Below are 27,581 nucleotides of genomic sequence, written 5' to 3'. Positions count from 1 at the left end.
GAGGCAACATTAATATGTCACCATAGCAACAGTCGTTCCTTCCCATCAGATATCAGTTGCCAAGTGAACATTTACCACATGTCCCTGCATTGTCTGCTGTAGGCAGGGCTGGAAATTAATCCTGCAGACTCGGTCTATCATCAGAGACTGCAGCATTGAAATGGCAGAGCTGATAACATCGTCAGTTTGATGGTTAATTGCCTCATGGCTCGGAGTCCGAGCTTTTCATCCTCATGGGTCACATGGGTTCATGCCAGAGAATCATAGAAATTTACGGCACAGAAGGAGGTCATTCGGCCCATCGTGTCCACGCCGGCCGGCAAAGAGCTCTCCAGCCTAATCCCACTTTTCAGCACTTGGTCCGTAGCCCTGTAGGTTGCGGCACTTCAAGTGCATATCCAAGTATTTTTTAAATGTGACGAGGGTTTCTGCCTCTACCACCCTTTCAGGCAGTGAGTTCCTGACGCCCACCACCCTCTGGGTGAAAAATGTTCCCCTCAACTCCCCTCTAATCCTTCTACCAATCACTTTAGTGTCATCCGTGGCTCAGTAGATAGCACTCTTGCCTCTGAATCAGAAGGTTGTGAGGTTCAAGCTCCATCCAGAGACTTCAAGCACAATAAATCTAGGCTGACACTCCCCAGTGCCAGTACTGAGGGAGCGCTGCACTGTCGGAGGGGCAGTACTGAGGGAGTGCTGCACTGTTAGAGGGGCAGTACTGAGGGAGTGCTGCACTGTCAGAGGGGCAGTACTGAGGGAGCGCCGCACTGTCGGAGGGCAGTACTGAGGGAGCGCCGCACTGTCGGAGGGGCAGTACTGAGGGAGTGCTGCACTGTCAGAGGGGCAGTACTGAGGGAATGCCGCACTGTCGGAGGGCAGTACTGAGGGAGCGCCACACTGTCGGTGGGGCAGTACTGAGGGAGTGCTGCACTGTCGGAGGGGCAGTACTGAGAGAGTCCCGCACTGTCAGAGGAGCAGTACTGAGGGAGCGCCGCACTGTCGGAGGGGCAGTACTGAGGGAGTCCCGCACTGTCAGGGGGCTGTACTGAGGGAGTCCCACACTGTCAGAGGGGCAGTACTGAGGGAGCGCTGCATTGTCAGAGGGGCAGTACTGAGGGAGTGCTGCACTGTTGGAGGGGCAGTACTGAGGGAGCGCCGCACTGTCGGAGGGGCAGTACTGAGGGACCGCTGCACTGTCAGAGGGGCAGTACTAAGGGAGCGCTGCATTGTCAGAGGGGCAGTACTGAGGGAGTGCTGCACTGTCGGAGGGGCAGTACTAAGGGAGCGCCGCACTGTTGGAGGGGCAGTACTGAGGGAGCACTGCACTGTCGGAGGGGCAGTGCTGAGGGAGTGCCGCACTGTCGGATGTGCTGTCTTTGGATGAGATGTTAAACCGAGGCCCCGTCTGCTCTCTCAGGTGGATGTAGAAGATCCCACAGCCACTATATTGAAGAAGAGCAGGGGAGTTCTCCCCGGTGTCCTGGGCCAATATTTATCCCTTAATCAACATCACTAAAACAGATTATCTGGTCATTATCACATTGCTGTTTGTGGGAGCTTGCTGTGCACACATTGGCTGCCAGGTTTCCTAAATGGCAACATTGACTATGCTTCAAAAGTACTTCATTGGCTGTGGGGCACTTTGGGATGTTCTGAGGCTGTGAAAGGCACTGGAGAAATTGTAAGTTCTTTCTTAGGATTTATCCAGCAACGAGGCAATATCATGAAGAACAGCTCTCTCCAAATCTTCAGGATCACAGCATTCAAACCAACAAGCAAGAAATACACGAAAAAATAATTTCCTGAGCACCTTCCAAATCCTCAGGATGTCCCAAAGCAGCTTCGCAACCAATTAAATCTTTTTGAAGTGCAGCCAGTCTTATGAAGGCAAACGCAGCAGTCAATTTGCAAACAGCAAGATCCCACAAACAGCAATGAGATGAAGTCAGTTTTGGTGCTGTCGGCTGAGGGAAGAAGGTCGGACCTGACACACCCCGCTCTTCTTCGAAATAGTGGCCGTGGGATCTTTTATGTCCACCCGAGAAGCCAGACAGTGCCTCGGTTTAACATCTCAACCGAAAGACGGCACCTCCGACAGTGCAGCACCCCTCAGTACTGCCCCTCCGACAGTGCAGCGTCCCTCAGTACTGCCCCTCCGACAGTGCGGCGCTCCCTCAGTACTGTCCCTCTGACAGTGCAGCGCTCCCTCAGTACTGCCCCTCCGACAGTGCGGCGCTCCCTCAGTACTGCCCCTCCGACAGTGCGGCGCTTCCTCAGTACTACACCCCGACAGTGCAGCACTCCCTCAGTACTGTCCCTCCGACAGTGCGGCGCTCCCTCAGTACTGCCCCTCCGACAGTGCGGCGCTTCCTCAGTACTGCCCCCCACAGTGCAGCGCTCCCTCAGTACTGCCCCTCCAACAGTGCAGCGCTCCCTCAGTACTGCCCCTCCGACAGTGCGGCGCTCCCTCAGTACTGCCCATCCGACAGTGCAGCAGTCCCTCAGTACTGCTCCTCCGACAGTGCAGCACTCCCTCAGTACTGCCCCTCCGACAGTGCGGCACTCCCTCAGTACTGCCCCTCCGACAGTGCGGCGCTCCCTCAGTACCGCCCCTCCGACAGTGCAGCACTCCCTCAGTACTGCCCCTCCGACAGTGCAGCACTCCCTCAGTACTGCCCCTCTGACAGTGCAGCGCTCCTTCAGTACTGCCCCTCCGACAGTGAAGCGCTCCCTCAGTACTGCCCCTCCGACAGTGCGGCGCTCCCTCAGTACTGCCCCTCCGACAGTGCAGCGCTCCCTCAGTACTGCTCCTCTGACAGTGCGGCACTCCCTCAGTACTGCCCCTCCGACAGTGCGGCACTCCCTCAGTACTGCCCCTCTGACAGTGCGGCGCTCCCTCAGTACTGCTCCTCTGACAGTGCGGCGCTCCCTCAGTACTGCCCCTCCGACAGTGCAGCACTCCCTCAGTACTGCCCCTCTGACAGTGCAGCGCTCCCTCAGTACTGCCCCTCTGACAGTGCGGCGCTCCCTCAGTACTGCCCCTCCGACAGTGCAGCACTCCCTCAGTACTGCCCCTCTGACAGTGCGGCGCTCCCTCAGTACTGCTCCTCTGACAGTGCGGCGCTCCCTCAGTACTGCCCCTCCGACAGTGCAGCGCTCCCTCAGTACTGCCCCTCTGACAGTGCGGCGCTCCCTCAGTACTGCCCCTCCGACAGTGCAGCACTCCCTCAGTACTGCCCCTCTGACAGTGCAGCACTCCCTCAGTACTGCTCCTCTGACAGTGCGGCACTCCCTCAGTACTGCCCCTCTGACAGTGCGGCGCTCCCTCAGTACTGCCCCTCCGACAGTGCAGCACTCCCTCAGTACTGCCCCTCTGACAGTGCAGCACTCCCTCAGTACTGCTCCTCTGACAGTGCGGCACTCCCTCAGTACTGCACTGGGAGTGTCGGCCTGGATTGTATGCTCAGGTCCAATGTTCCTTATAAGCTGTGCGGCCGGGCGGCTCTCTGTCGGTCCCGTGTGGCCTGGGACTGGATTTTGCAATGTTAAAGTTCGCACTTGCCTGAAACTATGAATGTGCCGTGCAGCCCCTTAAAGGGGTCGTGCACCCAAAGAAAGAATCACGGGGAACATTGCTCAGGTCGTGCAGCTTAGGACTCACAACCTTCTGATTCTGAAGCAGAAGTGCTACCAACGAGCCAAGCTGACAGTTGGCAGTCACAGGAAAGAGTCGTCAGGGTTTCAGAGGCCAGATTGCCAAGGCTCAGGGGCCATGTGTAAGTCCGACAGGGGCCTGAAGGAATGGGTTGTAAAAAAATACATAAACACATGGACACATCAGGTACTGACCTGAAACGAGATTTCCCACTTGGCTCTGTAAGGTGCGTAGCCTCCGCCAGGTGGGGGCACTCACAGCAGGCCTACTGTGAGTCTGGGGGGACGGGGGAGAGGGAGATCGGGGTGGGGGGGGGTGGGGGGGAAGCTGAGTGGTGGCCGACAGTGGCCCAAACTTTTAACGTGGACCCAGAACGCGGTCCGTTTAAGGACTGACCGCTGTTTGCCTGAGAAACTGACCACACTGCATTCAGTCACAATCCAATTTTGGGAAGCGGCCTGAACCAGGAGTTAGGCCCTGATTTGCCTAGTCAACTGCCCCAACGCCTGTTTCAAGCCTGGTCTTTAACCAATATGGCATGCAGCGCTTACCCAGCGCGGAATGAGGGCACGCCACACGCCATATTGGACCCTTCATAGTCTCAGCTGTGGCTCAGTGGGCAGCACTGTCGCCTCTGAGTCAGAAGGTCATGGGTTCAAATCCCACTCCATGGGACCTGAGCAGATAATCCAGGCTGACACTCCCAGTGCAGTGCTGAGGGAGCGCCGCACTGTCGGAGGTGCCGTCTTTCGGATGAGACGTCTGCTCTCTCAGGTGGACGTAAAATATCCCACGGCCACTATTTTGAAGAAGAGCAAGGGAGTTCTCCCCGGTGTCCTGGGCCAATATTTATCCCTCAATCAACATCACTAAAACAGATTACCTAGTCATTATCACATTGCTGTTTGTGGGAGCTTGCTGTGCGCAAATTGGCTGCCACCTTTCCTACATTACAACAGTGACTACACTTCAAAAGTACTTAATTGGCTGTAAAAACGCTTTGAGTTGTCCGGTGGTCATTAAAGGCGCTATAGAAATGCAAGTCTTTCTATTTTTCTTCATTATCGAGGCGGAATGCAGGCACGCCACACACCATCTTGGACACTTCAGTACCCACTGGAAAGGGAGGGGAGGGCTGAGGCCGTCTGTACAGGAAGTACTGCTCTTCGTGGAGAGTCATGGACCTCGGGAATAGATTGCCAGAACGTGAGCTGGATGTAGATTCACTACAGGCCTTCAAATGGTGGCTGGACAAGTTCTTTCAACTAGAAGACATCATAAGTTATAAAATGTCGGTGGAGGTAGCTGCGATTACTGATGTCAGGTACTGCTGTTTCCGGAAGCTTGCTTAATTGCCTATAAGTATCAGAGAGGAATTTGCCAGAATTTTCTTTTCCTAAATTGGCCGAATGTTTTTTAGTCTCTCCCAGGAGGTTGCATGACTGGGCCAGGTGGGGGAGGTGGGTGGATGTAAATGAAGCCTGAGTCATGTCTGGATGGGGCCGGTGATTGGAGCAGCTGGTCTTTCTCTGTCCTTTTCCCTGTGTCCGTACATACTCTCATTCTTCATCCTGGTGTTCAAACCCCGCCATGGTCTCGCCCCTCGCTATCTCCGTAACCTCCTCCAGCCCCATAACCCCCCGAGGTCTCTGTGCTCCTCCAATTCTGGACTCTTGCACATCCCTGATTATAATCGCTCCACCATTGGTGGCCGTGCCTTCAGCTGCCTGGGCCCGAAGCTCTGGAATTCCCTCCCTAAACCTCTCCGCCTCTCTCTCCTCCTTTAAGACGCTCCTTAAAACCTGCCTCTTTGGCCTGTCCTAATATCCCCTTTCGTGGCTCGGGGTCAGTTTTTGTCTGATATCACTCCTGTCCTTGGGACGTTTTACTACATTAAAGGTGCTATATAAATACACGTTGTTGAACACTGTAAAAGGCAGGGAATCAACTACCCTTAGGGCTGCTAAATCTCCAACAACTTGCAATGGAGTTGGCACAATCACCATCCTGAGCAATTGCCAATTTTAAGACAATTGGACAAGCTGAATTCTGTTGCTATCCAAACTGGAAGAACTTCCAAACCACACTGGAGCCAGGACTAATGAGCCTGTTTGTAGATCCATGTTTCTATTCCACTTGATCCGATCACCTTTGACTTGAACATAGAACATCAGCTCTTTAGGTCTTTTTTTTCTCAAAAAGAAAGTAAGGCGGAATGAGATCCCGATGGCAGTTAAACAGGGTTTTCATTGCACGTTTGAAAAGCTTCATTTCATCTGCAAAACTATCGACCTATCTTATTGGCCCAGATTTTGCTGGAGTGGGGCATCTCGCAGTTTCCGCCGTTAGTTAGACTTTCTCCCGCACCCTTCAACTCGAACATTTTTTGCTTCGTAATTTGCTGGGAGTGCGAGCTGATAACGGGACAGTGAGGGCAACACGGCACCTGAGACCTCGGTGAACGACGGGACCAAGTCTATCTTCTTAACCAGTGAGATTTAAGGATTGAGAAAGAAACAGAGGAATGACGGAGATGGAAATCAGGTAGATTAGAGTCAAATCAGATACAGAAAAAGAAATAAAGAGGGATGATATACCTATCAATTCATTCAATGAAAAGCGACGAGTTAAGATAGTAACTATAGGTTTTTATTGGCTAAATAACAGAGCCCACCCTCGTGGGTGATCGGGTCCAACAAGGAGGAATACCAGCCAGTCGACCACCTTTATACCTGGGCAAGCAGGCGGAGCCATGGGCGGAGTCAGCTGTGGTCAGCCCAGGCATAACAGCGTGACAAGAGGTGACCTTGTGTAGTGATACAACAGTGTAAACAGTGATAACCATAGTGTAACGATATAAACATAGTGTAACGATAGTGAACGATAAAAGTGGTTTACCACAAGGGAAAGAAAGATTAGTTTAAGCAAGAGAGAAAAAAAGTGAATAAGGAAAAGTTAAAAAAAAATTTGAAATTTAAAAAATCTCGAAGAACAATTAACTAGCTGCAGGAATGAGACTCCACAGTTTCAATTGTTCCCTTTCTGGGCCGGAGAGATTGAGTGGCATTGCCGGAACAGAAACCTCCTCATTAAAAGGGTCCTTACGCTGTTAAAGACCAGCCCTAACTTTCCATGGCGAGTTTAAGGAGTAATTAATGCGCAAATGCAGCAATTTCCTGAACCTCACGGGGAGGTCGAAGGCGAGATGCCGTTTTCGCGAGGCGGACGGCGGAGCGGCACGAATCATCCAGCAACTTGTGGCAACTCGCAACTCGCGGCATATCGCTCCCTCGCCACAAGTCACCGGGCAATTTACACATTAATAATGGCGAGCACCAGTAAACTCACCGTGAATTTCCCAGCCAATTCTGGGCCAATATATCAGAAATGTTATATCTGCATGCACTTCATAAAAGCTTACTTCCTGTCGTCAGGTTTTTGACACACTTTTATGTTAACTTTTCCTGATATGAATTCTTATGTTTCTATTCCTAGTGCGGAATCTCGCCCGTTATTAAATTTAACAGCGGAGAGATCCAGAAGCATTGCGAGCTGGGCATGTTCGTACCCGGGACTTGGCGTCGGAATCTCTGGTTGGACGTATTCCGGGAGGTTTCATCACATGACACTCCTGCCTCTAACTGCCCCACCCCCACGCTCCCGCCATTGGTTGTCAAACACATCCGTCCTCGCGGGGCCCCGCCTTCCTCACGCCAAGCGTAAAGGGAAATAATTCTTCATTACCCAATCGGACGATTCTTGACTCTCAGTCAAACAGCCTATTTTTTTGCAACTAATAAACAGAAGTGTTCAAAGAAAATGAAGATTCCTGAGATGAAGGGGTTGTCTTATGAGGAAAGGTTGAGCAGGTTGGGCCGATACTCATTGGAGTTTAGAAGAATGAGAGGTGATCTTATTGAAACATATAAGATACTGAGGGGGCTCGACGGGGTGGATGCAGGAGAGATGTTTCCCCTCGTGGGGGAATCTAGAACTGGGGGGGCACAATTTCAGAATAAGGGGTGGCCCATTTAAAACTGAAATGAGGAGGAATTTCTTCTCTCAGAGGTTCGTGAATCTGTGGAATTCTCTTCCCCAAAGAGCTGTGGAGGCGGAGTCATTGAATATGTTCAAGGTGGAGATAGACAGATTTTTGAATGGTAAGGGAGTCGAGGGTTATGGGGAGCGGGCAGGGAAATGGAGCTGAGCCCAAGATCAGATCAGCCATGATCTTATTGAATGGCGGAGCAGGCTCGAGGGGCCAAATGGCCGACTCCTGCTCCTATGTCTTATGTTCTTATGTTCTATGTAAGACACATTATTTTTATATGCCCCTATGATTTTTCTCCTGGGCTTTGCTCCTAGCAGTGCCCTGGAGATTAATTGAGTAGAATGGGCCTTTATTCTCATGATTTTAGAAGAATGAGAGGTGATCTCATTTCTAAATATATAAAATTATTAGAGGGCTTGACAGGATAGATGCTAAGAGGATGTTTCCCCTGGCTGGAGAGTCTAGAACCAGGGGCACAGATTCAGGATAAGGGGTCGGCCATTTAAGACTGAGATGAGGAGGAATTTCTTCACTCGGAGGGTTGTGAATCTTTGGAATTCTCTGCCCCAGAGGGCTGTGGATGCTCAGTCATTGAGTATATTCAAGGCTGAGATCGATAGATTTTTGGACTCATGGGGAATCAAGGGATATGGAGATCGGGCGGGAAAGTGGAGTTGAGGTCGAAGTTCAGCCATGATCTCATTGAATGGCAGAGGAGGCTCAAGGGGCCGAATGGCCGACTCCTGCTCCTATATCTTATTTTCTTATGTTCCAATCTTCCAGTCCTGGAAACTCCAGGCCAATCCCGGAGGGGTGGCAATCCCTACCGAGACTCCACACCCAGAGTAAAGTCTCACAATCTCAAGGCTTACATTCTTCAAAAAAGAATCGACGGTGGTCTTCATTAGGGACCAGCACAACACAGTTCAAAAATAATGGAAGACCTTTGAAGGCCCGATGTCCTTCTCGCAACCTATCTACTCAACTCCTCCACCACTGGTAACAGCGCACTACCTTCATTACATCATTGTTTGACGCGGAGTTAACGGCTCGGCCTCCTACAAAAAGATGGCAAGACCGCAGACACTGACCACAGAAAGACGTCGTAGCCAATCGACTCCTTTCCAGCGGTGGGGCCCACATGCTCCATAGTCCGTGGCATGCTGGGTAGGTAACTCCCTGTAAGAGAGTAATGGCCCTTTTTATTCCCTTTGGAAATTGAGCACCATCGTACAGAAATAATTAGAATTCACAATTACAGAGCGAAGTTACAAACCATCCCAACTTCTTATTTAGTCATTCAGGGGATGTGGGCATCGCTGGCAAGGCCGGCATTTATTGCCCATCCCTAATTGCCCCTCGAGAAGGTGGTGGTGAGCCGTCTTCTTGAATACAATTGAGAGTCTTGCTGGGCCGTTTCAGAGGGCAGTTAAGAGTCAACCACATTACTGTGGGTCTGGAGTCACATATAGGCCAGACCGGGTAAGGACGGCAGATTTCCTTCCCTGAAGGACATTAGTGAACCAGATGGGGTTTTACGACAAGCCGATAGTTTCATGGTCACCATTACTGACACTAGCTTTTTATTTCAGATTTACAGCTGCTGTGATGGGATTTAAACTCTTGCCTCCGGATCATTAGTCCGGGCCTCTGGATAAAAGGTCGGCCATTTAGGACTGAGGTAAGGAGACATTTCTTCACTCGTAGGGTTGTGAATCTTTGGAATTCACTACCCCAGGGGGCTGTGGATGCTCAGTCATTGAGTATATTCAAGGTTAAGATCGATAGATTTTTGGACTCTAGGGGAATCAAGGGGTATGGGGATCGGGTGGGAAAGTGGAGTTGAGGTCGAAGATCAGCCATGATCTTATTGAATGGCGGAGCAGGCTCGAGGGGTCGTGTGGCCGACTCCTGCTCCTAATTCTTATGTTCTTACGTCGTTGTGTCAAAATCCTGGAACTCCTCCCTAACAGCACTGTGGGAACACCTTCACCACACGGACTGCAGCGGCTCAAGAAGGTGGCTCACCACCACCTTCTCAAGGGCAAATAGGGATGGGCAATAAATACCGTCCTTGCCAGCGACGCCCACATCCCGAGAATGAATAATGTGTAAATTGACTGAAGGTCGCTTGTTGAAAGGATTAATGTAATGTGCAAAAATCTCAGCTTTCAACACGATTGGCATTTAAGGTAACATGGAAAGTAGGTCATAGAGAAAACACTTATCTAGCACTTAGGACATCCTGAAGTGGTTCACAGCCAAGGAATTACTCTTGAATTATGGTCACTGTCGTTAGGTAGGCGACCAATTTCACAGAATCATAGAATAGTACAGCACAGAAGGAGGCCATTCAGCCCATTGAGTCTGCGCCGGCTCTTTCGAAGAGCAATCCAGTTAATCCCACTCCCTCGTTCTTTCCCTGTATCCCTGCAATTTTTTGCAGAGCAAGATCCCGCAGAGAGGCTTGAACTGCAACGGGTGAATTTCGCTGATCCCGCACTCACTCAAAGGGATGGCAGGTCAGAGAGCCGACGCTAAAGCACCGTAGTCCTGTCGCTTCACGTATGGCTTCCCTCGCGGACTGCACCGTCGGTGAACTTACGGGTAAATCTCTGAATGAGCGAAGCACGAGTAGTCGAGGGTTTGCTTTCTGCTGATTGTATGAATCATGAATTTACAACCCCACACAGGACAGATCTTTACTGAAGACATCTCGAAATAATCACAGATGGAAAAGGCCCTTCGGCCCATCTGAAGTCATCCATCCAGAAACATTCGAGTTTCCCCCACCCCGCCACCTCCACTGCTGCATCTGATTGTTTCTTCAATGATTTCAGGGTTTTCACCTCTACTACCCTATCTGAAGGTTTGTTCCACAGTTCTGGACACCTGAGAAAGGATATATTGGCCTTGGAAGGAGGGCAGCGCAGATTCACCAGAGTGTTACCAGGGCTCCAAGGGTTAGATTATGAGGAGAGATTACACAAACTAGGCTTGTATTCGCTGGAATATAGAAGGTTCAGAGGTGTTTTGATTGAGGATTTTAGGATTTTTAAAGGAATTGATAGGGTGGATGGAGAGAAACTGTTTCTGCTGGCAGGGTGTCTGGGACAAGGGGACAGAACCTTAAAATCAGAGCCAGGCCATTGAGGAGAGAAGTTAGGAAACACTTCTTCACACCAAAGGGTGGTAGAAGTGTGGAACTCTCTCCCACAAAAAGCAGTAGATGCTGGGGCTCAATTAATAATCTTAAATCTGAGATCGACAGATTGTTGCTGGACAGGGGTATTAAAGGATATGGAGCCAAGGCGGGTGGATGGGGTTAGGTCACAGATCAGCCATGATCTCATTGAATGGCGGAACAGGCTCGAGGGGCTGAATGGCCTACTCCAGTTCCTATGTTCCTAATCACTCTCTGTGTGAATCATAGAATCGTACAGCACCAGAAGGAGGCCATTCGGCCCATCGTGCCTGTGCCAGCTCTTTGAAAGAGCTCTCCAATTAGTCCCACTCCCCCCTGCTCTTTCCCCATAGCCTGCAAATGTTTCCTTTCTAAGTATATCTGAAGAGGAATTTCCTGATATTAGTCCTAAATTTGCCTTTTACTAGTTTGACACTATGACACCCGCCACCACCCCCCCCCCCGCACCGTCTCCATCCTCAGTCCTACTCTCACGATTTAATTTAAAGGAATATTCCCGATTTTCCTTTTCCCCTACCTTTAATTTTGTGTTTACCTCTATATCATCTTAAGATCATCTTTCAGTTGACTCCTTTCCAGACTGAAAACCCCAAAGGCTCCGACTCAATCCACTCGGACAGGGAGGCCCGAGGACCAGCTGAAATTGGGCCTCATTTAAATACTCTGGGCAGGCTGCCGGCCTCTGTGGAGCTGTCACAGACAGCGCCTCCTTCAGGAGGATTGAACTTTGGGACCCAGACACCACCGCAGAATTCCTCACCCCTCCCCATGACTTTTAATGAACTTATAACATCTTGCACCCCCAGAGCTAGACATCTTTTTAATTCATTCATGGGATGTGGGCGTCGCTGGCAAGGCCAGCATTTATTGCCCATCCCTAATTGCCCTCGAGAAGGTGGTGGTGAGCCGCCTTGAACCGCTGCAGTCCGTGTGGTGAAGGTACTCCCACAGTGCTGTTAGGGAGGGAGTTCCAGGATTTTGACCCAGTGACGATGAAGGAACGGCCGATATATTTCCAAGTCAGGATGGTGTGTGACTTGGAGGGGAACTTGGAGGTTGTGGTGTTTCCATGCACCTGCTGCCCTTGTCCTTCTAGGTGGAAGAGGTCGCGGGTTTGGGAGGTGTTGCCAAAGAAGCCTTGGCGAGTTGCTGCAGTGCATCTTGTAGATGGTACACACTGCAGCCACGGTGCGCCGGTGGTGGAGGGAGTGAATGTTTAAGGTGGTGGATGGGCTGCCAATCAAGTGGGCTGCTTTGTCCTGGATGGTGTCGAGCTTCCCGAGTGTTGTTGACGGAAGAATTCCAGCCATGAAATGAGTTACAGTACCACATTATTGCATATAATTGCCTGAATCAGATTGCCCCAGGATTTACAGCATCAACTGATAACAAGATTGAGAAGATAGCGAATGTTGCCGTATCAGGCATCAGAATTTTAGTGCATTTGGCAAGAATAACATTTGGTTTATCTTTTCTCGATGCTCCAGACACTTCAAACTCAGTTTAAACTGTCCCATAATTTTAAACAATTTAACGATGATGTTGAAATAGACCAGGAGGAATTTAACTAGTTAACCAATGCTCTATAAAACAGCGGACGGGGAGATTAACCACACCGTGTTTCAGATTGCACATTACTATGTAGGCGTTTGTCATTCATTAAGCTGTAGGTTTGTATGGAGTAACTAATAAAACTGCTGAGACATGAGTTCCAATTTACCCCAACTACAAACCAACGCTGACTTTTCAAGGAGGTTTGATCGCCTTGCATTTATGTAACGAGTTTAGCACAAGTCCGAGAAACAACACACTACCAGTCCTGGAACAATGTGGGGTGCAGACGCTGCTACACAACCCTCGGGGGTCAATTACCTCTGAGCTTCTCAGATTCCGCCATCGTAACTTCGACGTAAGTGGGGTTTCTGCCAAAGTTACGACAGCGGAGGAGGAGAAATCTGGAGGAGGTTCTCTCCCGTAGAATGTTATAGTACGGGGAAAGGCCAACCATTCATCTCGTCCATTCCCACCCTCTTCCTCGTTCCTCATTCCTCGTTCCCTTTAATATTCAAGCAACTCATTCCCTTTATAACAGAATTTACGTATTCTGTTTCTGCGGGGGGAAAAATTACAACCTCCGCATTAATTCAGTTCTGGGCCCCCCACCTCAGGAAGGATATCTTGGCCTTGGAGGGGGCGCAGCGCAGATTCAACAGAATGATACCGGGGCTAAAAGGGTTAAATTATAAGGACAGGTTACACAGACTAGACTTGTATTCCCTCGAGTTTAGAAGATTAAGGGGTGATCTAATTGAGGTGTTTAAGATGATTAAAGGAGTTGATTGGGTAGAGAGAGAGAAACTATTTCCTCTGGTGGGTGGAGTCCAGAACAAGGGGGCAGAACCTTAAAATTAGAGCCAGGCCGTTCAGGGGTGATGTCAGGAAGCACTTCTTCACACAAAGGGTGGTGGAAATCTGGAACTCTCTCCCCCAAAAAGCTGTTGAGGCTGGGGGTCAATTGAAAATTTCAAAACTGAGATTGATAGACTTTTGTTGGGTAAGGGTATTAAGGGTTACGGAACCAAGGTGGGAAATGGAGTTAGGTCACAGATCAGCCATGATCTCATTGAATGGTGGAACAGGCTAGAAGATAGGAGCAGGAGTAGGCCACTCGGCCCCTCGAGCCTGCTCCGCCATTCAATGAGATCATGTCTGATCATCCAAATTCAGTACCCTGTCCCTGCCTTCTCCCCATACCCCTTGATCCCTTTAGCTTTAAGAAATATATCTAACTCCATCATGATCTACCCTGTTGTAAATCATTTTGAGCTTGATGAGCACATTCGGGAGGCAGGAGACGGACGCCCAGCTCTAAAGGGAGGATTGCTGGCAAAAGGGGAGTTGTGAGGTGAGGGGCTTTCGGTGTGTTGGGGTGGGCGGGTCTCGAAGAGGTGGGGGAGCGGCAGAGGCCCAGGACAGGGGAGGGGCATAATCTTTCCTTTTGGCACCCACAGGAATGCTCCAGCTTCCCCCTGGTCCCACCAGGAAAGTGAAAGACCGCTTCTGTTCCTGGATCCTCTCCCCTCGGTTTCAGGCGGGTGCCCCCTTACCACCTGCTCAGAAGAGTCTGGCGGGTTTGGTGCGGGGCCACTTTAACCGCCTGTCCAGTTTGCGCCGGGCTGGGGTAGGGTTAAATTGGCTCCTTCAATGTTCAGGCTCATATTTGATTAATGGCCACTTGGGTGCATACTGTATCCAGGGCTGGATTTTCCAAGCCCCGAGGAGGCGGGTTTGGAGGCGGGAGTGGTGGGAAAATTGGAGAATCGGGGGGCAGGAACCCATCCCGCCCCCAACCCGCCTCTGTGCCAATGTCCCAGGTATCCGACCTGTGCTGGGAGCCGCCTCCCCGAGGCGGGGAGGGGATTAGTGCCAATTAACTGCCTGTTAACCCCCAACCCGCCTCTGTGCCAATGTCCCAGGTATCCGACCTGTGCTGGGAGCCGCCTCCCCGAGGCGGGGAGGGGATTAGTGCCAATTAACTGCCTGTTAACAGGTAGTTAACAGGCAGTTTTTTGCCGAATCCCTATTTTTAGCCCTGAAGTGTGGGCTTCCCGACGGCTCCGAACCACGCCAAGTTAGCGAGGTGTGCCGTCGGTCTGCAGGGGTTGGAGGGACCGAGATGTCTGTTGTGCAGGTGAGTGATGGGGGCATGTGTGCAGAGGTAAGTGTGTGAGGTAAGTGTAAAGTGTTTTAATAAATTTTACTTACCTTTACTTTCTCCTGCAGGCTTCCTTCCTTCAGTTCTCGGGAGTCCCTGAGCTCACCGGCACAGAAAGCAGAATGGCCGCTGAACTGTCAAAAGCTGCAGCCTCTGCTTCCTGGTCTGGAGAGCTCTCTAACTGAGTCTGTGGAGAAGGACTCAAGTTAGAAGACAGATTGTCAGTGTTTGACAGCTTCACAGAGCTCTCAAACGCTGACTTTTCATCTGTCAAAAGCTCTTGACAGATGAAATGTCAATCGCTGATGTCACCAGTAACCAGGTGTCCCTTAATTGGCCTGCTGAGCCCGCTGGGCGGGCTTAACAAGGTCAATCAAGGGAAAATAGCGTGGGTTGACCACATGTCGATGGAGGCGGGACTACAACCCAAAAAGTGGGAGACCCGCCTCCAGAAGCTCCCCATTGACAAAATCGCGCCCATGTCTTAAGGATGTTAGCTGTGGTTCAATGGGTGCCACTCTCACCTGTGGGTCAGAAGGTTGTGGGTTCAAGTCCCACTGCAGAGACTTGAGCACAAAAATCTAGGCTGACAGTTATTTCAGTTATGAGGAAAGATTGGATCGGCTGGGGTTGTTTTCTTTGGAACAGAGGAGGCTGAGGGGAGACTTGATTGAGGTGTATAAAATGATGAGGGGCTGAGATTGAGTGGATAGGAAGGACCTATTCCCCTTAGCAGCGGAGTCGATGACCAGGGGGCATAGATTTAAAGTAATTGGTAGAAGGATTAGAGGGGAGTGGAGGAGAACTTTTTTCACCCAGAGGGTGGTGGGGGTCTGGAACTCACTGCCTGAAATGGTGGTAGAGGCGGAAACCCGCATCGCATTTAAAAAGTACTTGGATGTGCGCTTGAAGTGCCGTAACCTGCAGGACTACAGACCAAGAGCTGGAAAGTGGGATTAGGCTGGATAGCTCTTTTTCGGCCGGCAGGGACACGATGGGCCGAATGGCCTCCTTCTGTGCCGTAAACTTCTATAATTCTATGATCTGTGGTAGAGGGGTATGAATGTTACCATTGCGATATTTCTGAGACACCGGACGCCTCCCGATGGACCGCAGTGGCAATTCCCACCCTCTGAGGGAGCGCTGCACTGTCGGAGGGGCAGTACTGAGGGAGCGCTGTACTGTCAGAGGGGCAGTACTGAGGGAGTGCTGCACTGTTGGAGGGGCAGTACTGAGGGAGTGCTGCACTGTCGGAGGGGCAGTACTGAGGGAGTGCAGCACTGTCCGAGGGGCAGTACTGAGGGAGTGTTGCACTGTCGGAGGGGCAGTACTGAGGGAGTGCTGCACTGTCGGAGGGGCAATACTGAGGGAGCGCTGCACTGTCGGAGGGGCAGTACTGAGGGAGTGCAGCACTGTCCGAGGGGCAGTACTGAGGGAGTGTTGCACTGTCGGAGGGGCAGTACTGAGGGAGTGTTGCACTGTCAGAGGGGCAATACTGAGGGAGCGCCGCACTGTCGGAGGGGCAGTACTGAGGGAGTGTTGCACTGTCAGAGGGGCAATACTGAGGGAGCACTGCACTGTCGGAGGGGCCGTCTTTCAGATGAGACATTAAACCGAGGCCCCGTCTGCTCTCTCAGATGGACGTAAAAGGTCTCACGGCCACTATTGGAAGAAGAGCAGGGGAGTTATCCCCGATGTCCTGGCCAATATTTATCCCTCAACCAACATCACTAAAGAACTCACCCCTTGGTCCCAGTCCCCTGCCATTTTAAGTAGATTTAAGAACATACCTCGACAAGACCTTGAAGTATCCTCACAAACAAAACACAGCCAAAGTGGGCTCTCGCTGCTGATGGGATGAGCATGTTCAGTGTTGAGGTCAAAAATATCGCTGCTCCAAAAACTCTGGGATAAAAAGCACAAAGAATTTCGAAAGGTAACATTGTAGAGTGTCATTAACTTTGTTCGTTACAGAGTGAGCTTCACCAACAACACCCTCCCTTATAAAAAATAATTTTAATATTGTTTTGTTCATTGGGTTTTTTCACTTCATTACTTGGATTGTTGTTTAAACAGCTGAAGGCTGATGACATTATCCGAGACATTAGCTCAGACTGCGGGAGCTGATTTACCTTGTCACATTATCGCTTTTTGTTAATCCAGCTTCCTCACGCTCAGATTCAGTCATTCTTCCCAAATCGGTGGCCCCGATGGTATAGCCCAGAATGCTCAAATAATCAGCGGCCCCGATATCTACTGGGGCGGGTTTTGTGAGTGGGGAAGAGGGGTTTTGGTCGCCCTGCAGGTTGTTTTAACGTCACAGCGGGCGTCTTTTTCCCAGCGGGCTCCCCGCCCTGTTTGACGGACTTGTCTCCCTGTCCGGGGGGCAGAACGCTCCGCTGGAGGCCGCAGCCCAGGAGGTACGCAGCCTGCATCTGGGTTAGTGATAGCGTGGGGCCGGTGGGGGGGGGATCTGGATCTTACGGGTTGTGTTCGTCGATGCCAGGGGGGATCCGATTCCCCATCCCGGGAGGGCGGGGGGTGTAGTCTGATCGTGGGCAGGGGGGGGGCGGGGGCAGTCTGATCGTGGGCGGGGGGTGTAGTCTGATCGTGGGCGGGAGGGGTGGGTGTAGTCTGATCGTGGGCGGGGGCGGGAGGGTGTAGACTGATCATGGGCGGGGGGCGGGGGGTGTAGTCTGATCGTGGGCGGGGGGTGTAGTCTGATCGGGGGCGGGGGGTGTAGTCTGATCGTGGGCGGGGGGAGGGGGTGTAGTCTGATTGTGGGCGGGGGGAGGGGGTGTAGTCTGATCGTGGGTGGGGGGGGAGGGGGTGTAGTCTGATCGTGGGCAGGGGGCGGGGGTGTAGTCTGATCGTGGGCGGGGGGGAGGGGATGTAGTCTGATCGTGGGCGGGGGGAGGGGATGGCGGATGTAGTCTGATCGTGGGCGGGGGGAGGGGATGGCGGATGTAGTCTGTTCGTGGGCGGGGGGGTGTGGGGTCTTTGGATCCCGGGGGAGGGGGTGCCGATGACGGATAGGGAAGAAGGTCATCATGGGGGGGCCAGGGAGGCAGCTCTCCTTCTCCTCCTGGCCCACAAGCAGTGCTGCAAGGGCACCTACTGACATGAATCAGTCATTCATGAAAGAAAGACTTATGAAATAATACTGAGCAGCCTACGGGTGGCGCTGTCCAGGGAGAGTATAAATACTCGGGCACGGGCCCAGCTTGTGCAGGACATTCTTAACAGGAACTAGTGAAGGATACAACTAGACCTCCATGTTGTAAAACAGTTGATTAAAGCTTTGTTTAACGCTTAGACCAAGTGCCTAGTAGTTTTCTTACGGCACTTACCTCTTCCCCGAAGCAGTCCTCACCTCCCTTTAGCTGCCGGGGTTCCCGGGAAACCTGGCCGGCCAGGGTTAACCCTGGAAGACAAGTTAAATCAGAGGCGCGCAACCTCATTATAATATTTAAATGGCCAACCCGTCTCCTGAGAGCGGGTGGATTGCTCGCCTCCCGCCCCGCCTCCGTTTAAACCGGAAGGGGGCAGCTTGGAGACGGGTTTGAGATTTGGGGTGTGGTCGGGGGGGGGTGGATTTCGAAAGTCAGCGCCCTGCCATCAACTAGAGGAGCACAGGAACAGGAGGAGGCCATTCAGCCCCTCGAGCCTGTTCCGTCATTCATTCAGATCACAGCTGATCTGCACCTCGACTCCATTTACCCACCTCAGCTCCATATCCCCTGATACCCAACATACATCTATCGATCGCAGTCTTGAAACCTCCAACTAACCCCCAGCCTCCACGTTCAGGAAAGTAATGCACTGGCTGTGAGCTGATGCTGTGGTGCTGTAGAGATTCAAGCTCTTTCCTTCACAACACTGGGCTCAGTAAACCTCCCCAGACCTTCGCAACAGCAGGTTCAAGCAAAGTAATTAAAGGAAAGAAAAAAAGAAAGACTTGCATTTCTATAGCGCCTTTCACAACCACTGGACATCCCAAAGCAATTTACAGCCAATGAAGGACTGTTGAAGTGTAGTCACTGTTGTAATGTAGGAAATGCGGCAGCCAATTTGCGCACAGCAAGCTTCCACAAACAGCAATGTGATAATGACCAGATAATCTGTTTTTGTTATGTTGGTTGAGGGATAAATATTGGCCCCAGGACACCGGGGTAGAACTCCCCTGCTCTTCTTCCAATAGTGGCCGTGGGATCTTTTACGTCCACCTGAGAGAGCAGACGGGGCCTCAGTTTAACGTCTCATCTAAAAGACGGCACCTCCGACAGTGCGGCGCTCCCTCAGTACTGCTGGGAGCGTCAGCCTAGATTTTTGAGCTCAAGCCCCTGGAGTGGGACTTGAACCCACGACCTTCTGACTCAGAGGCAAGAGTGTTGCCCACTGAGCCACAGCTGACATAGTAATAAACAAATAAATGATGCAATTCACACGAACTATTCCTAACTTTCGTTTCTGGAAACAGCAGTAAAGATGGGATTTACGGGGTTAATTCAGGGTTAATTAGGGGGTTGCCTCTCCGCTCAGTGCTGGTCCTGTACGGCCACCAAACGAGCTCGCACCACATTACCCTCGGTGCGAAGTTATCACAGGGGTTAACCCGTTTTTAAACATCTGTAGTAAACAACAGAGAGGAATTCGGTACATACGCCTTACGTATCTGTCGGAGAGCGGAAAGAGGCTCTTGGAAAAAATTTGTTTTAGAGAAAATCGTGAAATAAAGTTTAAAATGAAAGTATTGCGCATTATTCATTTTCAGTGGCTTTCAAATGTAACCTTTGGTGAGAGAAAGAGAGGAATATTTACCATCCCTCTGGGCCACAGCAACCTCTGGAACCTTCCGAGCCTCAATTACTCCAACTGGAGCATTCTGGCACTTGGTCCTTTTCTACATTGTTGAAATACCCTGACAGAAAATATCAGACCGTTTATCTCCCACCTCCTGTTCAATGCTGATATATTTATGTCCCCTTCTTAGATTACACAAAGCATAAGGGACTCGTACGTTTTTTTGAACATATTCCCTCTTTGTACATGACCAGCAAAAGATTTCTCGGTCAATAAATAATCCTGCTGACAACTGTACCTCAGAAGCGATACATATTCAAAAGTACACGCCGGGAAAGATCATTAAATTACTTAATTGATAGACAGTCAGAGGCATGGCATCAGACACACTACCAGAACTGGGAGGTTATACCTATCAGGAAAGGTTGAACAGGCGGGGGCTCTTTTCTCTAGAAATGAAAAGGCTGAGGGGCGACCTGATCGAGGTCTTCAAGATTATGTAGGGGTTTGATAGGGTAGACATAGAGAAGATGTTTCCACTTGTGGGGGAGACCAGAACTAGGGGCCATCAATATCAGATAGTCACTAATAAATTCAATCAGGAATTCAGGAGAAACTTCTTTACCCAGAGAGTGGTGAGAATGTGGAACTCGCTACCACAGGGAGTGGTTGAGGCGAATAGCGTAGAGGCATTTAAGGGGAAGCTGGATAAACACAGGAGGGAGAAAGGAATAGAAGGATATGCTGATGGGGTGAGATGAACAGGGGTGGGAGGAGGCTGGTGTGGAGCAGAAACACCGGCACGGACCTGTTGGGCTGAATGGGAGAACTCTCCTGCTCTCCAAATATTGCCATGAGATCTTTTATGTGCACCAGAGTGTTGTGTTTTGAGTTTTGCTTCAATTAAGTTTGTCCCAGTTCCCGGGTGTTACCTGAAGGGGGTGCTGGGGGGCTCGGTTTTACTTTGTCTTTCACTTTCAGTTTCGGGTTCTGCCATGCAGACAATGTGCTGTAATGTCCACCCATTTACTCAGTAAATAGTAAAAGGTACATTCCGTCTCCTCTATTCATTACTGTTCGGTCAAGATGCAATACTGGTGATGAGGCGGCTGTTGAACTCTCTAGGAGGACGGAGATAGACAGGCGAACCTACAGCCGTGATATTGGAAATTGCGACGAGCGGGGCCACTCAGCTAGCAACATCAATGGCATTTTGATAGTTGGCTAGCTGTGATGTAGACGGCGGACAGAGTATTGTGCGGGCCAGGCAACTACCGTGAGTGTAGCTACCGTAACTCTGGCTGGAGGAGAAAAATAATTTTTTTTTTAAAAAGAAAAAAGTCCGTGGATCTTAAAGGGACAGTGCACATTAAAACTATGACGACCTTGGGACGTATTGAAGAGTTCTCTGGGGATAAGGACAGTTCATGGGAGGAATACGCAGAAAGACTGGGGTGTTTCTTTGAGGCCAATAATATTGACAAAGAATAGAAGAAGCGCTCAGTGTTGCTAAGTGTATGCGGAGCTGCTACTTACTCCGTCCTGCGTTCATTGGTGGCTCCTCGTAAACCTAGTGAGGTGGATTATGCTGATTTGATTGAGAAGCTGCAGAAACATTTTAACCCAAAACCCTCAGAGATTGTGCAGCATTTCCATTTTCACAATTGTAAACAACAGCCTGGACAATCTATTTCAAGTTACATTGCTGAGTTGAGGAAACGCTCATTACATTGTAATTTTGGTGACCAGTTAGACAATATGCTCCGTGATCGGATTGTGTGTGGAGTGCTGGACTCGGCATTGCAGAGACAGCTGTTAGCAGAGAAGGCCCTGATGTTCCGACTGGCCAAGGAGAAGGCTTTAGCAGCAGAGGCTGCATTGATGAACACACGTATGCTCCGTACAGAGGCAGCACCATCTCAGGCCGCCAAGGAGGTGCACAAGACCACACACGCAGCTGCTGCTGCGAGAGACATGGAGGCAACTAAAGAGACAGGAAGAAAATGTTTCCGCTGTGGGGCTCTCCATGGTTCTACTACATGCAAATTTGTGTCAGCGGTATGTCATTTCTGTAAGAAAAGAGGACACATAGCTCGTGTCTGCATGAAGAAAGCTCAGGCTGCTGCAGCAGAGCCAACACAAGCATTGCAGACACACACCCTGACACTGGAGGACAACGATGAGTACACAGTGTATACCACGGAAGCTGAGCAGCTACCCCACGGACGGTGGGAATACATGGCAAATGTGATCATGAACGGGGCACCACTCTGCATGGAGGTGGATTCAGGCTCAGCGTGTTCGTTGATAAGTGAAGAGACTTACAATAGGCTGTGGCCAAGTGAACCCCCGGCAATGGCTCAGGTCAGTGGCGTGCTACGGCAGTGGTCCCAAGCTCAACTCCAGGTGCTGGGTATGATTCATGTGGAAGTTAAGTATCAGGCAGTCAAGGACACACTTCCACTTTATGTGGTGGCGGGGCAGGGCACAAGCCTGCTGGGCAGAGATTGGTTTGAGCCCCTCGGTATTGAAGTGACAGGAGTACACATGGTACAGCGACAGCCCATAATGTCTATGTTGGAGAACTATGAAGAGGTTTTTGGTGAGTTCGGGGCCTGTCGGGGACCGCCAGTCTCAATCGAAGTGGACCCAGGGGTAGCGCCTAAGTTCTTCAAGGCGCGACCAGTTCCTTTTGCGTTGCGCAAGAAGGTGGATGAGGCCCTGGATAAGCTGGTGAACCAAGGGGTTCTCTTGCCAGTGAAGAACTCCCGTTGGGCCACCCCTATCGTGCCCATTGCAAAGAAGGATGGGGGCCTGCGAATCTGTGGAGATTACAGATGTACGGTTAATACTGCTGTGTTACCAGATGTGTATCCCTTACCAACAGTTACAGAGCTGTTTTCAACACTGGCTGGAGGCACTCTGTTCACCAAGCTGGATCTCAAGCAAGCATACCAGCAACTGGTCCTGGATGAAGAGTCAGCCGAGCTGTTGACAATCAACACCCACAGAGGACTTTTCCGAGCCACAAGGCTGCAGTTTGGGGTGTCTACGGCTGTGGCAATCTTTCAGAGGTTCATGGACACCCTGTTGGCTGGTGTTCCGGGAGATCAGCCTTACTTGGATGACATACTGATTACAGGCAAGACACAGGAAGCCCATGATGAGCGGCTGCAGGAAGTACTACGCCGGCTGGCTGAGGTAGGACTACGCCTTCAGAAGGAGAAATGTGTGTTCGCTGCCAATGGGGTGGAGTTCTTGGGATTCCGAGTGGACAAAGACGGTGTGCATCCGACTACGGAGAAGGTGGAGGCTATCAGGAGCGCTCCCACCCCCCAAGAACAAGACCGAACTGCAGGCATTCCTCGGACTGTTAAACTTCTACAGTTGTTTTCTCAAGGGCAAAGCCACAATCTTAGAGCCACTGCACAGGCTGTTAGACCAAGCAACAGTGTGGAACTGGACCTCAGCTCATGAAACAGCCTACAGACAGGCAAAGGAACTGCTACAAGCAGATAAGGTTCTGGCACACTATGATGAAAACAAGCCATTGGTGTTGGTGTGTGATGCCTCACCATACGGGCTGGGAGCTCTGTTGGGTCACATAGAGCCAGATGGCCGGGAAGCGCCTATCAGTTTTGCCTCAAGAACACTCTCAACAACAGAACGTAATTACGCCCAGATTGACAAGGAGGCCCTAGCCATCATATTTGGGGTAAAGAAGTTCAGCCAGTACCTGTTAGGGAGACAGTTCGTCATCTACACAGATCACAAGCCACTCTTGGGGCTCCTGCATCACTCCAAGCCCATGCCCCAGATCATATCACCGCGTATGCTTCGGTGGAGTCTGATGTTGGGGGCCTACAGTTATGAACTTTGCTACAGGCCTGGGAAGATGCTGGCTAATGCTGATGCTCTGAGTCGCTTGCCTTTGAACCGGCCGATGGCTGAGACGCCACCACCCCTGGAGGTGCTGCTACTGGACGAGGTTCCGGAGGCCCCACTCCATGCCCAGCGGATTGGCAGCCTCACACAGAAAGATCCAGTCTTATCACGGGTGCTACGCTGGCTGCTGCATGGCTGGCCCTCCGAGATCCAGGAGGAGCATTTCAAGCCCTTCGTTCAGAGGCGCCATGAAATGTCTGCACACAAGAACTGCGTGCTCTGGTTCCTGCCACCGCAAGAGAGGAGGTGCTGAAAATGCTGCATGACTCACACCCTGGGATTGTGCACATGAAGGCGTTGGCGAGAAGCTACGTCTGGTGGCCGGGGTTGGACCGAGACGTGGAGGAGGTGGTAAAGAGCTGTGAGACATGTCAGCTGACTCACCATAGCCCATCCAAGGCTCCCCTTCACCCCTGGGAGTGGACCACTCGTAAATGGTCAAGACTCCACATTGACTTTGCAGGGCCATTTCAGGGGAAGGTCTTTTTGATAGTGGTGGATTCTCATTCGAAATGGCTGGAGGTGGCTATCATGAGCTCCATGACATCCAGTGCAGTGATCAACGCGTTGCGTTTGCTGTTTGCCACACATGGGGTCCCCGACGTGCTGGTTTCGGACAATGGAGCAGCCTTCACGTCAGCGGAGTTCAAGGCTTTTGCAGGCAGAAATTGGATCCGCCACGTGACCACAGCGCCCTATCACCCCTCCTCTAACAGGCAGGCAGAGAGGATGGTGCAAACCACAAAAGAGGCACTGGTGAGGATATCGGTGGGGGACTGGCAAACCAGATTGGCCAGGTTCCTGTTATCACAGCATACCACACCAAACTCAGCAACGGGGAAGAGTCCTGCCGAGATGCTGATGGGTCGGCGGCTGGCGACTGCACTGGACCGGCTACACCCGGACTACAGGGATGAGATGCACACAAAGCAAGAGGAGCTGGCTAAGAAGCACCAGGGCACCGCCAGGCAGTTCGAGCCGTCAGAGACTGTGTTTGCCCGTTGCTATGCAGGAGGAGACAAATGGATGCCTGCCGTGGTGGAGCAGGCCACGGGTCCCCTGTCGTACAGCGTCCGTACACCTGATGGCCAGCTACACAGACGCCACGTAGACCAGCTACGGGGTCGTACTCCGGTGAGAGTAACAGAGACGTCACAGGCTAGGCCATTGTCTCCGCCACCTCTGCCAGGCAGTGACAGCCTGCTTCCTGCAACAACGATGGAAGCCACATCGACAGAAGGTGTCACGGAGTCATCAGCCACGGAGGAAGGTTTTCCTGCAGCTAGCAGTGGCACCCCGACTATGCCTGTCCAGCGGCGCTCAAGTCGGGTTAGATTCCATCCCAGACCCCTGGAGGACTAAGGGGTTTTATCTGGGGGAAAGGAGTGTTGTGTTTTGAGTTTTGCTTCAATTAAGTTTGTCCCAGTTCCCGGGTGTTACCTGAAGGGGGTGCTGGGGGGCTCGGTTTTACTTTGTCTTTCACTTTCAGTTTCGGGTTCTGCCATGCAGACAATGTGCTGTAATGTCCACCCATTTACTCAGTAAATAGTAAAAGGTACATTCCATCTCCTCTATTCATTACTGTTCGGTCAAGATGCAATACAGAACATGCAGACGGGGCCTTGGTTTAACATCTCATCTGAAAGGCGGCACACCCGACAGCGCAGCATTCCCTCAGTACTGCTCTTGAAAAGTGCCTTGAATTGGACTAAAATTGTGCACTTAATGAATTAACCCAACCTGGTCTGGTCTCAGTCCAGGTTAGACCTTGTTCCCAATAAATCAAATCAGCCCAGCAACATAAAAATCAAGCTAAGCAAAATATGTTCCTGTGGCTGTACTCTGGGTTCAGTCATTGCTTGTCTCAGGGTGTGGGCCGTTTAACACCCTTCTCAACAAGTGTAACTTCGAGGACTCTGTGTAGTACACTTACTGCACACTGTCTAGACTTTCTCTGTTAACAGTACCATCTAGTGGATATAATAAAATAGGCTTCACTATTTTACAGGGCTTAGGGATAGCAAGAATAATTGGCTTAAACGGCCAGTGTGCCTGGGTTGGTCGTACAATGCCAGAGTGTAGGGGCACCGTTGGTGAATTCTGTAAGTTCAGTGATAACAACTTGTATTTATATAGTGCCTTTAATGTAGTAAAACGTCCCAAGGCGCTTCATAGGAGCGATTATCAAACAAAATTTGACCCCGAGCCACATAAGTAGATATTAGGACAGGTCAAAGAGGTCGGTTTTAAGGAGCGTCTTAAAGGAGGAGAGAGAGGCGGAGAGGTTTAGGGAGGGAATTCCAGAACTTAGGGCCCAGGCAGCTGAAGGCACGGCCACCAATGGTGGAGCGATTAAAATCGGGGATGTGCAACAGGCCAGAATTGGAGGAGCGCAGAGACCTCAGGGGGTTGTAGGGCTGGAGGAGATTACAGAGATAAGGAGGGGCGAAGCCATGGAGGGATTTGAAAACGAGGATGAAAATTTTGAAATCGAGGCACCACTTAACCAGGAGCCAATGTAGGTCAGTGAGCACAGGGGTGATGGGTGAATGGGACTTGTGCAAAGCAATTTATAATTGGCTCTCATTATTCTGAAGCACAGCGCAGTCAGTGTCGATACATGGTGTTGGCACTTGGGCATTCACCAGGAAACTGGAAAAGAAACTAGATGGCACCTACAAAAGACTGCTGAGAAAAGCCTTAGATACCTCTGAAGGTGGCAGGACAGGTTAGTGTAGCAGTTAATAAAGTATACAGGATCCTGAGCTTTATCAATAGAGGCATCGTGTACTAAAGCCAGGAAGTTATGCTAAACCTTTATAAAACACTGGTTCGGCCCCAACTGGAGTACTGTGTCCAATTCTGGGCACTGCACTTTAGGAAGGATGTGAAGGCCTGAGAGAGGGTGCAGAAAAGATTTACTAGAATGGTTCCAGGGATGAGGGACTTCAGTTACGTGGATAGACTGGAGAAGCTGGGGTTGTTCTCCTTAGAGCAGAGAAGGTTGAGAGGAGATTTGATAAAGGTGTTCAAAATCATGAGGGGTCTGGACAGAGTAGATGGAGAGAAACTGTTCCCATTGGCAGAGGGGCCGAGAACCAGAGGACACAGATTTAAGGTGATTGGCAAAAGAACCAGAGGCGACATGAGGAGAAACTTTGTTACGCAGCGAGTGGTGAGGATTTGGAATGCACTGCCTGATAGGGCGGAGGACACAGATTCAATGGTAGCCTTCAAAAGGGAATTGGATAAATACTTGAAGGAGAAAACATTGCAGGGATACGGGGAAAGAGCGGGGGAGTGGGACTGACTGGATTACTCTTCGAAAGAGCTGGCGCAGACTCGATGGGCCGAATGGCCTCCTTCTGTGCTGTACTGTTCTGTGATTCTAGGATTCTTTGTCAGTTAGAATGACAAAATCTATATGGAGACTTAGACGGAGTCATAACAGAAATAAAGCACAGAAGGCTGAAACTTGCTGGCCATTCTATCGGAGCGAAAGAGGAACCGGCCTCAGAATTATTGGCTGTCCAAGTCCACAAATTACTAAAAGCCAGGTAGAAAAAGTAATCAAAAAGGCTAATGGAATGTTGGCCTTTACCTCGAGGGGGCTGGAATACAGAAGGGAGGAAGTGAAGCTTCAGCTGGTCAGAGCCCTGGTCAGACCCCATCTGGCGTCACTGTGTTCAGTTCTGGGCCCCGCACCTTGGAGAGGGAGCAGGGCAGGCGCACCAGAATGATACCAGGGCCAATAGGGTTAAATTATGAGGACAGGTTGCATAGACTAGGCTTATAGAAGATTTAGGGGTGATCTAATGGAGGTGTTTAAAATGTTAAAAGGATTCGATTGGGTGGATAGAGAGAAACTATTTCCTCTGGTGGGGGGAGTCCAGAACAAGGGGGCAGAACCTTAAAATTAGAGCCAGGCCGTTCAGGGGTGATGTCAGGAAGCACTTCTTCACACAAAGGGTGGTGGAAATCTGGAACTCTCTCCCCCAAAAAGCTATTGAGGCTGGGGGTCAATTGGAGCTTTCAAGACCGAGATCAATAGATTTTTGTTGGGTGAGGGTATCGAGGGAGACGGAGCAAAGGCGGGTAAAAAAAGAAAAAGAAAAGAAAGACTTGCATTTATAAAGCGCCTTTCACGACCACCAGACCTCCCATAGCGCTAAACAGCCAATGGAGTACTTTTTGAAGTGTAGTCTCT

The 27,581-nt window shown here is 50.8% G+C and overlaps 1 protein-coding gene across 1 annotated transcript in view; it reads right to left on the bottom strand.

The window, feature by feature from the left end:
• The window catches only part of slc17a8 (solute carrier family 17 member 8), a 78,067-nt gene that overhangs the window by 24,149 nt on the left and 26,337 nt on the right, over positions 1-27,581 (bottom strand). The window contains exons 4-5 of the mRNA XM_086009645.1: positions 16,417-16,531; positions 8,798-8,885 (exon numbers count right to left, since the gene is read on the bottom strand). Coding sequence (XP_085865771.1) covers positions 8,798-8,885; positions 16,417-16,531 — 203 coding nt within the window. The remainder of the gene's footprint in view (positions 1-8,797; positions 8,886-16,416; positions 16,532-27,581) is intronic.

Source organism: Somniosus microcephalus, chromosome 16, assembly GCF_052327205.1.
Source record: "Somniosus microcephalus isolate GS21.2 chromosome 16, FLI_Smic_1.0, whole genome shotgun sequence".
NCBI classification, from domain to species: Eukaryota; Metazoa; Chordata; class Chondrichthyes; order Squaliformes; family Somniosidae; genus Somniosus; species Somniosus microcephalus.
Note: the sequence above shows the minus strand (reverse complement) of the source record. Positions and strands in the feature narration are given on the sequence as shown.